Source organism: Pristiophorus japonicus, unplaced genomic scaffold (assembly GCF_044704955.1).
Source record: "Pristiophorus japonicus isolate sPriJap1 unplaced genomic scaffold, sPriJap1.hap1 HAP1_SCAFFOLD_465, whole genome shotgun sequence".
NCBI classification, from domain to species: domain Eukaryota; kingdom Metazoa; phylum Chordata; class Chondrichthyes; family Pristiophoridae; genus Pristiophorus; species Pristiophorus japonicus.
Window position 1 is genome coordinate 275747 of NW_027254369.1, and position 15956 is coordinate 291702.

General features: G+C 47.5%; 1 protein-coding gene across 3 annotated transcripts in view; it reads right to left on the minus strand.

Moving 5' to 3' along the window:
* The window catches only part of arhgef18b (rho/rac guanine nucleotide exchange factor (GEF) 18b), a 242069-nt gene that overhangs the window by 25146 nt on the left and 200967 nt on the right, over positions 1–15956 (minus strand). For all 3 annotated transcript variants that reach the window (XM_070873404.1, XM_070873405.1, XM_070873406.1), the window contains 8 exons: positions 15330–15583; positions 11596–11721; positions 11346–11463; positions 8047–8301; positions 6328–6404; positions 4982–5160; positions 3010–3101; positions 1393–1572 (listed from right to left, as the gene is read on the minus strand). In XM_070873404.1, the coding sequence (XP_070729505.1) occupies positions 1393–1572; positions 3010–3101; positions 4982–5160; positions 6328–6404; positions 8047–8301; positions 11346–11463; positions 11596–11721; positions 15330–15583 (1281 nt within the window). The remainder of the gene's footprint in view (positions 1–1392; positions 1573–3009; positions 3102–4981; positions 5161–6327; positions 6405–8046; positions 8302–11345; positions 11464–11595; positions 11722–15329; positions 15584–15956) is intronic.

Sequence of the window (15956 nt, forward strand, 5' to 3'; positions counted from 1 at the left end):
GCCCCAAGCTCTGGATTTCCGACCCTAAACCTCTCTCTACTCCTCCTTCTTCTTTAAGGCGCTCCTTAAAACCTACCTCTTTGACCAAGCTTTTGGTCACCTGCCCTAATTTCTCTGCATGTGGCTCGATATCACATTTTGTTTTAGAACATTCCTATGAAGCGCTTTGGGACGGTTTACGATGTCAAAGGCACTATATAAATGCAAGTTGCTGTAGTTGGTTTTGTTTGCCTCCTCTGGGAGTTAACATTCCTAGTGTTTGGGGGAGAGGGAACAGTGTGTAAGGTTACACCACCCAACAGAGGGGCAGGGCAGGGAGGGGGGTATCACTGATAAGAAGAGACCATTAAGCTTTTTGTATGTTTCCTGAAAGGCGGGCTGCAACTTGTACAATGAATATACACAAGTGGACATGACTGGAAAAGGCATTCTCCTTTAAATGTTTGAAATTGGTCGCTGGAAAATATATGCAGGAGTCGGCCATTCAGTCTCTCTTCCACCACTCAGTTAGATCCTGGCTGACCTGAATTGGTGCTCACGCTACAGCAAACGCCCGCTATTAGAGACAGATTGCACTGGTCTAAGGCCAGTTCCTGGAGAGGAGACCCGCAATATCCACCTCCATGAATCGAGGGGAAGATTTTTTTTTTAAATTTAAACTTTTTAAAATTACAATTCAAGACATTTTAAAACACATTTCTGGGGGCTGGACAGAAAATCAATAGGATAGCCGAGCAGAGAGGCACTTGTTTTGTCAATTTCATGGGTAAAATGTAACGGGACAGACGTTTCGACAGTGAGGTTTTCACCTTCCGCTACTCTTGCTCGTCCAAGAGTTCAATATAAAAAAAAATAGCAAGCCCCCTCTCCAATGGCTCACGGGTAAACGCAGAGCTTGGTGAGGTACAGATCAAGGTTGGGTGCCAAGTCAGTGGCGAGTTAGCAGAACTTAGCCAGGGTGGCAGGAGGCAACAATTTGCCTCAGCGCACTGGGTTAAAAATGAGACCAAAGCCCGGTTTCAGTTGTGATGACCACCCACCCCCCCCGCCCCCCCCCCACCCCGACCCACCCCCCACCCATAGTCAAATAGTCTGCTAATGCCCACTTCCACATGAAGAATGGCCGTGCCAGAGTATCAATGCCTTTAGAATAGGAGTGGAGGAAAGGGGGGGTGGGGGAGCTGTGGGGATGGAGGATAAAACAAGGATTAGAGGACTGGCATTTGAGTGATGGCCTTTATTATTCAGGTACGCTGGGTGGAGGTCTGTGCAGAAGTCACTGACTAGCCTTGCAACTGCATTAACCAAAAGATAGGGTTCTTGTGACACAGCCGCCTTCTTAAAATCACTGACCCCAGTCCCGTTAGATCCGGACACAGCGCTCCCACTCACTCTCTTTCAGTACTGCAGTAAGGACGTCATCTCCCCGCTGAGACTCCAAGGTGTCGGCTCGAAGAAGCAAACGAGGCCTTGCCGTGTCCAGATAACCGTTGATTTCTGCTATATCGCTGTAAATCTCCAACTTTTCATTCAGGGCCCGCCTGACTACTTCGTCCTTCGTGCTCAGATGCTCTAGAAGTGGGACGGATGAGAACTCAGCAAGGAGCTGTTCACGTGAAACCGCCCCAATCACTTCGCCGGGTTACATAATGCTACGATCCAAAGCATGACACCCTCAAATTAACAAGATGGCAACTCCCCCGACCGGACTGCGTTTAAAGGAACCACCTGGCCAATGGGGAAGATATTTTTTTGGGGGTGCACGAGCCCTTTAACAGGCTGCGCATCCCACTCAAATCTCCATGCACGCGCGGTTTTTTTCCCCGTTGCAAAGCCGGCAAGCAGCCTGCGCAGGACCCCCAGACCTCTGCGCAGCTCGGCTGGAACATAAGAACATAAGAATTTGGAACAGGAGTAGGCCATCTAGCCCCTCAACAAGATCATGGCTGATCTGGCCGTGGACTCAGCTTCACTTACCCGCCCGCTCCCCATAACCATTAATTCCCTTATTGGTTAAAAATCTATCTGTGATTTGAATACATTCAATGAGCTAGCCTCAAACTGCTTCCCTGGGCAGAAAATTCCACAGATTCACAACCATCTGGGAGAAGAAATTCCCCCTCAACTCAGTTTTAAATTGGCGCCCCCGTATTTTGAGGCTGTGCCCCCTAGTTCTAGTCTCCCCGACCACTGGAAACAACCTCTCTGCCTCTATCTTGTCTATCCCTTTCATTATTTTAAATGTTTCTATAAGATCACCCCTCATCCTTCTGAACGAGTAAAGACCCAGTCTTATCAATCTATCATAAGGTAACCCCCTCATCTCCGGAATCAGCCTAGTGAATCGTCTCCGTACCCCACCCAAAGCTAGTATATCCTTCCTTAAGTAAGGTGACCAAAACTGCACGCAGTACTCCAGGTGTGGCTTCACCAATACCCTGTACAGTTGTAGCAGGACCTCCCTGCTTTTGTACTCCATCCCTCTCGCAATGAAGGCCAACATCCCATTCGCCTTCCTGATTACCCGCTGCACCTGCAAACTAACTTTTTGGGATTCATGCACCAGGAACAGTGCACCCAGTACAGCACTACGCCACACAGCCCGGGGTCAATCCCCCAGGTCTGTGCCCGAGATAGCTGATCCCAGGCGGCGAGCGGGAAGGGTGGTAACAGTTCAACAGTGGCCCTGAGCTAGAGAGAGGGAGGCTTCCACTCCTGAGCACTGTCCAGTGCTTCTCCCGTAGAAAGTGCACGCACGCAGTTATCGTGCAAGGACAGGACTGCGTTTGGCTGTGATGCCTCCCCACAGTAAAATACTGTATGAGGTGCTGGTACCTGTTCCCACCAGCATGGTTCAGTGCCCACAAATCTGGGTGCCTGAAGTGAAAGATGTTCTAAATTCCCCACCCCACAGACGACTTCACTTCAACGGGAGTTAGGAAAAGAAAAAGAACAGAACTATTTTGTATCAGAGCCCCAAGAGGCAGCTTCCCCGCAACATCATCTTACGTTGGAGCTCTTTGATTCGGGCTGCTCTTCTCTCATCCTGTTGTCGTTCTTCCTCTTGCTCACCAAGGGCCGCCGCCTCTTCCATCGGGTACCTGAGAGGGGGTGGGGGGGAAGCAGAAACAGAAGTCAGCAGGTCTTGTCTGCAGCTGCGGCAGGCATAGTTGCTGAGAGATGGCAGTTTCTGCCTTGTTAAAGAAATGTTTTAAAAAGACCCATTTATATAGCGACTTTCACGACCGACACCCTAAAGCACTTCACAGCCAACGAAATACTTTTGAAGTGTAGTTACTGTTGCAATGGAGTAGATTGGGCCGATACTCTGAAGTTAAGAAGAACGAGAGGTGATCTCATTGAAAGGGGATTGACAGGGTAGATGCCGAGAGGTTGTTTCCCCCTGGCCGGGGAGTCTCGAACTAGGGGACACAGTCTCAGGATAAGGGGTCGGCCTTTAAAGACAGAGATGAGGAATTTCTTCACTCAGAGGGTTGTGAATCATTGGAATTCTCTATCCCAAAGGGTATAGTCATTGAGTATATTCAAGGATGAGAGATAGATGGATTTTTGGACTCTCGGAGAATCAAGGGATATAGGGATCGGGTGGGAAAGTGGAGTTGAGGTCGATGATCAGCCATGATCTTATTGAATGGCGGAGCAGACTTGAGGGGCCGAATGGCCTACTCCTGCTCATAATTCTTATGTTCTTACGTAATGCAGGAAACGCGGCAAGCCAATCTGTGCTCGGCAAGTTGCCTCAAACAGCAACGTCAGAATATCCAGACAAGCTGTTCTAGTGATGTTGGTTGAGGGATAAATATTGGCCAGGGATCAATATATTGAGCGTTTGACACGGGCCCAACAGGTGAGAGGGGGGGGGGGGGAAGGGAGGGGGGAAACTCAACAGTTACATGGCCCTGATCCAGTGGGCGGGTGAGTGGAGGGGGAGCTAGGGGCAGCAACCCGAGCAAGTTAACAGTCCAAATGGCCAATTAAAGTAAAATTCATGTTTTAAGAGATACTATTTTGTGTGACAGGTGTAGGAAGAGATCAGCGATGGGGATTGCAAAGGGAGGTCCCCGTGGGTTGGCACCAATGTTCTCGAAGCTGTGCAGCCGCTCAGCGCTCCAGGGAACCCGCACCGCGGCATTTAAATACAAAAGCCGCGCACGTGCAGTATTTTGAATGGCCCCGCGCAGCCCCTTAAAGAGACCCTGCAGGACCAAACACACTTCGAGGGAACATTGGTTGGCACTGCTCTCCAATTAATGGTGTCACCAGAAAACAGAGGGAAAACTGCGGTCGGAAGGCTCCTTCGGTAGCGAACACCTCCAACCGGAAATTTCTTAATGAAAATACCCGGTGGTCCCGATAGGATTGCGGTCGGAGGCCTAGTTTCACAGTCCAGCGCACAGGAACAAGTCTTCCAGGTACGTGTCCATATCCTGGGATCACGTGGGCCTGGACCACAAATGAACATCTAGTATTCTCATTGATAATGGGAACTCCATTTGTACGAGCTCCCATTACTATCAATGAAAATACCCCCCAAAAACAAGAGACAGCACAATAAAAAAAAACACCTCACATTTAAAATGAACTGCAATTAAATGTTTTAGAAAAAAAAAAAAATTTTTTTTTGAATGGGGTTAAAACTAAACTTGCCTTAATGGACAGGGCTTTTAATATAAAAATTATTGATTAAATTAAAATTTTCAATGTTTTAAAACTCTTACGCTGGTAAAAGTAGGCTATACACCTGCTTTTACCAGGCGTGAGAGTTTGAAGGACGTTTGGTGGGCCAGAGTTGGGCAAATAGCTTGTACTCTGAGCGTGCGCATCGTGAGCAGAGAAACGCCATTTGCGAGGCCTCTTCGGGTGCACATGCACACATCGTACGCACCCGGAGAGACCACAATCTTTGGTCCAATACTTTCGCACCTCAGAATGGAAGCAGAGCTTGCAGGGCCGTGCTAACCTGTCTATTGCGTCCCTGATGACCACCATCCACATGTTGCGCTCCTCCTTCGAGTTGGTGTGGATCTCGTACATCTCGGGGCCCTCGTCGGAGGCACTGATGAGGAACATTCCCTTCTCCTCGTTGGCCACCTGCCGCACGATCAGCTTGTGCAGTGAGATGCCAGCCGGCTTCTGGTCCTGAGGGGTTGGGAGGTGCGGAGACCCGAGTTAGGGCGAGCGCAAAGAACAGAATAATTCGGAGCAGGAGTCGGCCATTCGGCCCCCTCGAGCCTGCTCGGACATTCAATGAGATCATGGCTGATCTACCTCAACTCCACTTTCCTGCACTGCCCCCATATCCCTTAATATCCAAAAATCTATCGATCTCAGCCTTGAATATACTCAAAGACTGAGCCTCCACAGCCCTCAGTGAAGTTTCTTCTCATCTCAGTCCTAATTGGCCAACCCCTTATTCTGAGACTGTGACCCCTGGTTCTAGACTCCTCAGCCAGGGGGAAAACATCCTCCCTGCATCTACCCTGTCAAGCCCTGTAAGAATTTTGTATGTTTCAATGAGATCGCCTCTCATTCTTCCAAACGTGAGAATATAGGCCTCGTCTACCCAATCTCTCCTCATAGGACAATCCCCCCATCCCAGGAGTCAGTCTGGTGAACCTTCGTTGCACTCCCTCTATGGCAAGTATATCCTTCCTTAGGTAAGAAGACTAAAACTGTACACAATACTCCAGGTGCGGTCTCACCAGGGCCCTATAATAATTGCAATAAGATGTCTACTTTTATTTTCAAATCCTCTTGCAATAAAGGCCAACATACCATTTGCTTTCTTAATTGCTTGCTGTACCTGTATGTTAACTCAAAACAGACAAGAAGCCAGTAACGGAAACTTAAAAAAAAAAAAAAATCCTTTTTTCCTACAATCTTCTGCCGCCCTCAGATTGCGGAGCGAGTAGCTGGCCTGCTGGCTCTCCTCCACCACTGCCCTCGAGCAAGACTCGAAGGTGTGCCAGGTTCGCCCTTGGTGACTCACCCTCAAGTACGGCCATTTTAACTGCCCGCCGAGCGCCCAGGGTTAGAATCGACCCTTCACTGTCGGGGCTTATCCAAGAGCAGGTGTGTGGACAAGATACTGGAGAACTGTCAGTACCCATGGAACAATACATACCCCAAGCATGACGGACTCAGCTCCTTCAAGGAGGAGAGGAAATACATTAGAAGTGCTGATGCCTTGGCACATATCCTCAGTCCACAAACAGGGAGAGAGAGCTCGGGCAGTCGGTTGCCCTTATCTATCTATCTCCCTCCCTCCCCTCCCCCCCACCTCACCCACCACCACTCAACACTTACCACTGTAGCGAACGTGAATTTCTGGTCCTTTTCCTGAAGTAGCAGAATCACATCTGACAAAACGAGGGCCAGAATATCTAAGGAGAGATGGCACAGAGAAATGGTTAATAAAATGTCGATTTTCCCCACACCCCGGCAAAAAAAACCCAGACAACCTGGTTTCTAATTTAGAACAGAAAATGGCAGAAATTGTTCTGGAATTTCAACCCCTCCCCAGTCCTGGGGGTCTCGAGCGTCTCTTCCAACTTCCCTCTTGCCAAGTTGTATCCCGTCCATGGAGCACATGTTCCCCATTTTTAATGCCACTATGCAGTATTAGTCCCCTATTAAACTTCATTTGCCATTAATCAGCCCAGGTACGAATTCTGTTGTGCTTTCTTTGTAAGATTTTGGCTCCTTTCGCGAGTCCATGCTCCCCCTTGCTTGCTGTTACCTGTCAATTGTCAGCTCACTGTGTAAAGAGATTGTGGGTTCAAGCCCCACTATGAATTTAACCATGTGACATAGGATGGAAGTAGTACAGAGGGAGTGCAGCATTATCAGAGATACTATCCTTCAGATGAGAAGTCATACCCAGACCCCCGTCTCTTTATTCAGGTGGACGGGAAAGGTCCCATCACTTTGGTGACTTGTCCAATATTTATTCCCAAACGACCACCAAAAACAGATCAGTTTTAAGGGAATGGTAACATAATGGTTATGTTACTTGACTAGTGATCCAGAGACCTGGACTAATGATCCAGAGACACAAGTTCAAATCCCTGGGGAATTTAAATTCAATTAAATAAATCAGGAATTTAAAAAAAAAGCTAGTTATCAGTAAAGAAGACGATGAAACTACTGGATTGTCGTAAAAACTCATTTGGTTCATTAATTTCCTTTAGGGAAGGAAATCGGACCTGGACCTTACCTGGTCTGATCTATATGTGACTCCAGACCCAAAGCAATTGTGGATGAGTTGTAACTGCTCTCTGAAATGGGCCAGCGAGCCACTTAGTTGTTCATGGGCAATAAATGCCAGCCTTGCCCACATCCGTGATCGAATAAAAAGTCCCATTTTCTGTTTGGAACCTTGCTGTGCATAAACTGCACCACTTTTGGATGGACTAACGATGGGAAAGCTGCTATATAAATGCAAGTTCTTTATTTCTTACTTTACAGAGATTACAATACCAGATAATTTATGTCCCAGCACAGTCTCCTGATGGAGCCCTGCTCACTATCCCCCCCCCACCCCTTATAACTACACCCTGCTTCTTCCCTTCAATTACCCAATTACAGTCTACGTCTCATCTCCGAAACCTACCAATCTCAGTTTGCACAGAAGCCACTCGTGCAGTACTTTTATCAAAGGCCTTCTTGGTACATTTTCTGATCAACATTATTTAACACTGGCAATAAACTTCTAAAACAAACAAGGTAACACTGGCGTTAAAATGCCAATTGGAAAATCTGGACTAATACACAATATGGCTTCCAAACATCAATTTGGAACCTGTCATTTATTACTCTTCCAGTTTTTTTTTATGGTTATTGATTTCATTACTTTCCCGATTATTGGGATCAAGAAACCGAGGCTGCAGCGACCAGGTCAGGTCCAGTCTCCCAATTGGATTTCACTCTTGTCGCAGTGTGTCATATAGGTTACCAATCCTGCCACGGAAAATGTTACAGTCGGCTGCCTTTGAACAGAAGTTGTAAATAGAAAGAGATTGCTACCTTTTAGCCGCCCAGACGCAGTCTTCCAGCAGACGACTCCTTCGTGTAAAAGTCTCCTCTTCGGTCGCAACATGTCCACTTTACGGAAGGTGTTCCCATTCTTGAGCTTGGCTATCGACTTGGGTTCCGTCCGATTCGCAATTTCCTTCAAACGCCGAGCTTTCTCGCACACGCTCACCTTCTCGTCCACCTCCGTTATCGTGTCCTTTATCAGAGCCAACGCCTTAACCAGCTCTTCGTGATCCTCTGAGCCAGCTTGGGAAAGACACAGGAGCACTCATCAGTTTGATTAAAGGCTGCGCACCATCCGGAATCTCCCAATTTGTGGGATGGAGATTCCCATTTATTTGCTTCGACCGGTGTTGCTCAGTAGCTCTTCATTTTTGGGCCACGAGCCCAGTGTCCTCTTTGAGGCTCCCAAGCAGGGATGCTGTGCACATTGCACCACAGAGCGATGCGCTGGAGGCCGGGGGGGGGGGGCGGGGGCGCAGGTCTGTGCCTGCGATTCCCCCACATAGTGAGCTTCTGATTTCAAGTCATACCACAGAGGATAGACAGCCCTTGGGTGGAGCCCGGGCACTTCCCCCACAGGGAGAGGGGAAAAACACTGCAGGACCAATGCTCCCTCCATTTCTTTTGGGCCACGGGGCCCCTTTAACAGGCTGTGCAGCAAATGCAAAATTCCGCTTATGTGCGTTTTTTTCCATTTAGAAGCTGGAGTGCCGGTTGCCCGGGACCTTGAGTGCTGCACGGCCAAGCACCTTAACATAATAGCAGAAATCGGCCCCTCGAGCCTGCTCCGCCATTTAATAAGATCATGGCCGATCTGATCTTGGCCACAAGTCCACTTCCCTCCTCGACTCATAGAAACATAGAAAATAGGTGCAGGAGTAGGCCATTCGGCCCTTCGAACCTGCACCATCATTCAATAAGATCATGGCTGATCATTCCCTCAGTACCCCTTTCTTGCTTTCTCTCCATAACCCTTGATCCCTTTAGCCGTAAGGACCACATCTAACTCCCTCTTGAATATATCTAACGAACTGGCCTCAACAACTTTCTGTGCTAGAGAATTCCACAGGTTCACAATTCTCTGAGTGAAGAAGTTTCTCCTCATCTCAGTCCTAAATGGCTTACCCCTTATCCTTAAGCCTGTAACCCCTGGTTCTGGACTTCCCCAACATCGGGAACATTCTACCTGCATCTAACCTGTCCCATCCCGTCAGAATCTTATATGTTTCTGTGAGATCCTCTCTCATCCTTCTAAACTCCAATGTATAAAGGCCCAGTTGATCCATTCTCTCCTCATATGTCAGTCCTGCCATCCCAGGAATCAGTCAGGTGAACCTTCGCTGCACTCCCTCAATAGCAAGAATGTCCTTCCTCAGATTAGGAGACCAAAACTGAACACAATATTCCAGGTGAGGCCTCACCAAGGCCCTGTACAACTGCAGTAAGAACTCCCTGCTCTTATACTCAAATCCCCTAGCTATGAAGGCCAACATACCATTTGCCTTCTTCACCACCTGCCGTACCTGCATGCCAACTTTCAATGACTGATGAACCATGACACCCAGGTCTCATTGCATCTCCCCTTTTCCTAATCTGCCGCCATTCAGATAATATTCTGCCTTCGTGTTTTTGCCCCCAATTTATCCACATTATACTGCATCTGCTATGCATTTGCCCACTCACCTAACCTGTCCAAGTCACCCTGCAGTCTCCTAGCGTCCCCCTCACAGCTCACACCGCCACCCAGTTTAGTGTCATCTGCAAACTTGGATATATTACACTCAATTCCTTCATCCAAATCACTGATGTATATTGTAAAGAGCTGGGGTCCCAGCACTGAGCCCTGCAGCACTCCACTAGTCACTTGCTGCCATTCTGAGTTCAAAAATTTGTCTATCTCCACCTTGAATATATTCAATGACCCAGCCTCCACAGTTCTCTGGGGCAGAGAATTCCACAGATTCACAACCCTCAGAAGAAATTCCTCCTCATCTCCATTTTAAATGCAAGCTAACTTTTTGTGTTTCATGTACAAGGACCCCCAGATCCCTGTGTACCTCAGCATTTTGTAGTCTCTCTCCACTTAAATAATAATTTTCTGTTTTATTCTTCCTACCAAAGTGGAGCATAGTTTTATGAAATAATTCCATTTTAATGAGACCTTTTCACTCGCAGTTTGGAGACTGGGATAACCCCAATGCCACTCCCTGTGGGCCAAAAAAGGAGAGGAAAAGGCATTGAATCCCAACTGGATCAGCGTCTCACAGGTGGACAGGCTGTGAATAGAGGTACAGGGATGGGTGGAGCAGCAAGGATCCTGGGAAAGAAGGAGTGAAGAGTAAGAAACAGTGCGGCACGTCTCGATTTCAGCACAACGCAGGGAGCAACAAGAGTTGAAGAATGGGCGTTTTGAAGCTGAAGGAGAACAAGGGATGAAAACTCAGGACCATAATGGTACCTATAAAGAGAGAGAGAGAGAGAGAGAGAGAGAGAGAGAGAGAGAGAGAGAAGGTTGCGATGGAGAAAGAGGATTTGGATTGTTGAGGTGTTTTGCACAAACACTACAACAACTTGAATTTATATAAGCGCCTTTAACCTAGTAAAACATCATAAGGCACTTCCACAGGAGTATAATAAGACAAACCAAATAAAGTTGGCACCGAGCCAAGAAAGAAGAAATTACAGCTGATGACCAAAAGCTTGGTCAAAGAGGTAGGTTTTAAGCAGCACCTTAAAAAGGAGGAAAGAGAGGTGGAGAGGTTTAGGGAGGGAGTTCCAGAGCTTGGGGCCCAGGCAACAGAAGGCACGGCCACCGATGGTGGTGCCTTTATAATCGGGGATGCTCAAGAGGGCAGAATTTCAGGAGCACAGACATCTCGGGGGTGGGGGGTTGGGGGGGGCTGAAGGAGATTACAGAGATAGGGAGGGGCGAGGCCATGGAGGGATTTGTAAACAAGGATGAGAATTTTGAAATCGAGGCGTTGCTTAACCAGGAGCCAATGTAGGTCAGCGAGCACAGGGGTGTTGGGTGAGCGGGACTTGGTGCGAGTTAGGACACGGGCAGCTGAGTTTTGGATGACCTCAAGTTCACGTAGGGTAGAATGTGGGAGGCCAGCCAGGAGTGCGTTGGAGTAGTCAGGTCTTGAGACGGGCGATGTTACGAAGGTGGAAATAGGCGGGTTTAGTCATGCCGCGAATGTGTTATGCAAGGTCGACATATCCCAAAGTAAAACAATGCAGTCTCCTATATAAAGAGGCGGAGTGATTACTCCTACACAATATTATACCTTCAGTATTCTGAATAATCCTCTCCACCAGAACAGGGTATTTAGTTATACGTTGAGTGACCAGTAAAATGCACTCCTGCACTCCAAGACGCCTCACCACAGAGTAATTATTTAATTTCTGGAAAAGAAAATATGCGATAGTGAGACGTGCCTTTTTAAAAAGCAATGTTTTTCCAGGGTAGGGTAAGTGGATGGTGGAGTGGGTTAAACGCTTCTTGCTGCTGTTTGTGTCTCTCTGCACATTACGCACCTTGATCAGGTTCTGAAACTTCTTGTTCTGCTGGTACAGCTCTTTGTAATAATTCACTGCCTCGCTGTGACCACCGCAGAAGTCCCCATAATGCGTTTTCATTTCATCGCCACATTCACCTGAAAACTGAGGCAAAATACATTTGTAAACGTCCCAAATTAAAAATTACTTCACAAGATTACATTGTCAACAACTCTGTTGAAACCTATTCCTTTTTTTTTTTAAAGTGAGAAGTTGCCAAGGAATGACAGTGCTGGGGAATGAGAAATCTTCTGCCTCAGCGTCAGGTACAGCGACGGGGTTAGATAGAGAGTAAAGCTCCCTCTACACTGTCCCATCAAACACTCCCAGGACAGGTACAACACAAATTTGATACAGAGCAAGGTTCCCTCTACGCTGTCCCAATGCGACTGAGGCTAGCTCATTGAATGTATTCAAATCACAGATAGATAGATTTTTAACCAATAAGGGAATTAAGGGTTATGGGGAGCGGGCGGGTAAGTGGAACTGAGTCCACGGCCAGATCAGCCATGATCTTGTTGAATGGCGGAGCAGGCTCGAGGGGCTAGATGGCCTACTCCTGTTCCTAATTCTTATGTTCTTATGTTCTCCAGTTGTCCTAGTTAATCCTTGTCACTGGACCAAGGCCTAGCTGTCAAGCCAAGCCCCGTGTGGTGGCTGGTGTGCAACGGCCACCACACGTTTAAAAAAATCCACGCACAGGCATCTTCCGCCCTTCAGGATGTAGCTCGGGTTCTTCTTTCGAAACACCTGTGAACTAGTCCTTTTTTTGGCGTGGAAGCAAGTCATCCTCGTTTCGAGGGACCGCCTGTGATGATGAAAGTTGAACTGAGCCAGCACAGACACTTAATGCTACCACATTCAGCAACAGTGCTCTACATAAACTTCCTTCTACAACTGCAGTGAGCCTAGTCATTGTTCTACTAACCTTAAAATACTTTTATTACTCAATAAAAGATACTACCATATTAACAGTACTGAACAGTGGTGGGGGAGTTATTTGCTCTGTTTTATTAACTCTTTTCACCCACCCCATTGGTCTCCTCTCCTGAAGGCACTGCCTCACACTAGGTTACAGTTCCATGGGGGACTAGCAGTTCTCTGCTGCCTTGCTCAAGTGGCTCACTACTTGTGAGCCCAGAGAGTAACTAACAACAAGTGTGTATTTATATAACGCCTTTAACGTAGTAAAAGGTCCCAAGGTGCTTCGCAGCAGTGTTAAAAAACAAAACCAGTAAATTTGACAACGAGCCACACAAGAAGAAATTACAGAGCTTGGTCGAAGAAGTAGGTTTTAAGGAGCGTCTTAAAGGAGGAAAGAGAGGTAGAGAGGCGGAGAGGTTTGAGTTCCAGAGCTTGGGGCCCAGGCAGCTGAAGGCACGGCCATTGATGGTTCAGCAGTTATAATGAGGGCTGCTCAAGAGGGCAGAACATCAGGAGCGCAGACATCTCATGGGGTTGAGAGGCTGAAGGAGATAGGGAATTATATCAGATATTATCAGCAGGTTATTGAACCATAGGGAAAGGTGCGTTATCAGGATCCCAAACATATCCTGGTGCCCATGCACACTGCGGCAAGGGTCAATGGATAGTGATCAGGAATGTGAAGTCCTGCTGATCTTTTCACTTCTTAACCCAGGAGTGTTGAACTGAATTTATACAGCGCCTTTCATGGCCTCGGTGTCAGGGCATCCCAAAGTGCTTTCCAGTCAATAAAGTTTGAACACCCTTAGAGGTGTCAATGACTAGGGCATAGATTGAAAGTAATTGGTCAAAGGATTAGAGGGGAGTTGAGGAGTGAGTGGGGGTCAGGAAATCGCTGCGTAGAAACCCACATCACATTTAACAAGTACTTGGATGTGCACTTGAAGTGCCATAACCTGCAGGGCTACGGACCCAGAGCTGGAAAGTGGGATTAGGCTGGGTAGCTCTTTGTCGGCCGGCGCGGACACAATGGGCCGAATGGCCTCCTTCCGTGCCGGAAATGTCTATGATAAGAAATGTCGTCACGGTTGTAATGTCGAGACCAATCTTAGCACCCCTACCGTTTGAGACGAGATAACTCGGCACAGATCGGTTGATTAAATGTTTCGGAAGTTATAATTTACTGACTGCACCTGGAGGGCAGGCAAACAGCAGCAGCTGCCCAACATCATGCAGCAGTCGGTGATTTTGGTCTCTGCTGCCACACCCAGGACTGGAAATGAAATGGCAGAAATTTACAGAACCAAAAAATACATCCCATTTACAGAAATGCATCACAGACAGGTAGATGTGTGCACTCTGATCGCCAGAAAATTATTTTAACTTCCTGTGGGAGTGTCAAAAAAAATGTTTATTTAAGTCAGAGTTGTACAAACACCAATAACGTGGTGCACTTCACTCTGTGGTATGGGTGGATTTAATGGTTTCTGTGATCGGAGAGAGGAGGGAGGTCACACCAGGCTCTCTTTACGAGGCACTAAATTTATATCACAGGACAATGACACCACCGTGAACTGCTCCAGATTAGTTACTGCTTATAACATTAGAACATAAGAACATAAGAACATAAGAATTAGGAGCAGGAGGAGGCCATTTCGGCCCCTTGAGCCTGCTCCGCCATTCAATAAGATCATGGCTGATCTTCAACCTCAATTCCGCTTTCCTGCCCTAACCCTGTTATCCCTGGATTCCCTTAACAGCCAAAAATCTATCGATCTCAGCCTTGAATATACTCAGCGACTGAGCCTGCACAGCCCTCTGGGGCAGAGAATTCCAAAGATTCACCACCCTCCGAGAGAAGTTGTTTCTCATCTCAATCCTAAATGGCCGACCCTTTATTCTGACACTGTGGCCCCTGGTTCTAGGCTCCTCAGCCAGGAGGAAACATCCTCCCTGCATCTATCCTGTCAAGCCCTGTAAGAATTTTGTATGTTTCAATGAGATCACCTCTCATTCTTCTAAACTCTAGAGAATATAGGCCTCATCTACTCAATCTCTCCTCATTAGACAATTCCTCCCCCCCCCCCCCCATCCCAGGAATCAGTCTGGTGAACCTACGTTGCACTCCCTGAATGGCAAGAACATCCTTCCTTAGGCAAGGAGACCAGAACTGTGCACAATACTCCAGGTGTGGTCTCACCAGGACCCTATATAATTGCAGCAAGACGTTTTTACTCTTATACTCAAATCCTCTTGTAATAAAGGCCAACATTCCATTTGCTTTTTTAATTGCCTAAGAGTATCGAGTGTATCTTCCAAAAAGTTACCCGCCCTGAAATATAATTCCCTGTTCCCACTATTCTCCATACAAAGCAATTGGAACACCCGATTACTGTCCTTTATTCATTCACAGGCACCCATCGTAGCATCAACCCCACGCTGAGGTACAGTTCCAAAAGTATCAGCCCTTAGCGCCTCGCCCATTCTTTATGCGCGACTCTTGACATGCTATTCAACCATGGGAGTCATCACTGCCGATGCCCATATCAATGTTCCCTTTAAGCGGTGCGGATGCGGAGCCCCCCTCCCCCTCCCCAAAAATACAATGACGGGGAACATTGGTCCACTCGTGCAGGATTTCCCAGGAGAAATCACGGGCGAACGATTGGAATCAGCTGATTACCATCCCCCCCCACCAGGGCCGCTGAGGCCAACAGTAATGCGTTCTTTCAGCCTCCCTTCCGCTAACTCAGTGCAGACTGAACCAAGGTCGCGCCGTTGCTCCCTACCTGTTGTATGAGGATATCCCCAATTCTCCGGATGAGGTAATTCCGTTCGCTTCCTTCCTCCAGGGAATCTTTCCTTCGCTCCTTCAGCCGGGAGAAGAAGAGTTTGTGGGTTTCCAGCAGCTGATGCAGTCCGGGAAAGATGCGGGAGACAATATGCCTGTCGCTGAACTGAAGCTCCTCCTTCATTCCCCGGCAGTACACCTGCAGCATGATTTTCAGAGTTCGGATGTGGTGCATCTCTGTCTGCATTAGCTCTGTGGAACAGAATTTTTTTTTTTTAAAAAAACAATGGAAGCAATCATGGGACAAATGTCAAATCAAGTGCGGGTGCATTTTATTCCTGTTGCAGTCAATCTGTTGTTTCTCCTGTCGCTAGTGCGAGCATTTTATTCAGCACTGGGTTTTAAAGTGCCGCGTGTTCTGTCTCTGTTTGCCCATCTAACCTTGCTCATACAGTCAAGAAGCATTGAGCTCTGATCCTCTCTCCCGGTGCTGAATAAAGGTAAGAGTCCAAAGGAGAAAAGACCTTCATTCATATAGCGCCTTTCACAACTACCGGGCGCCTCAAAGGGCTTTACAGCCAATGAAATAATTTTGGAGTGTAGTCATTGTTGTAATGTAGGAAAC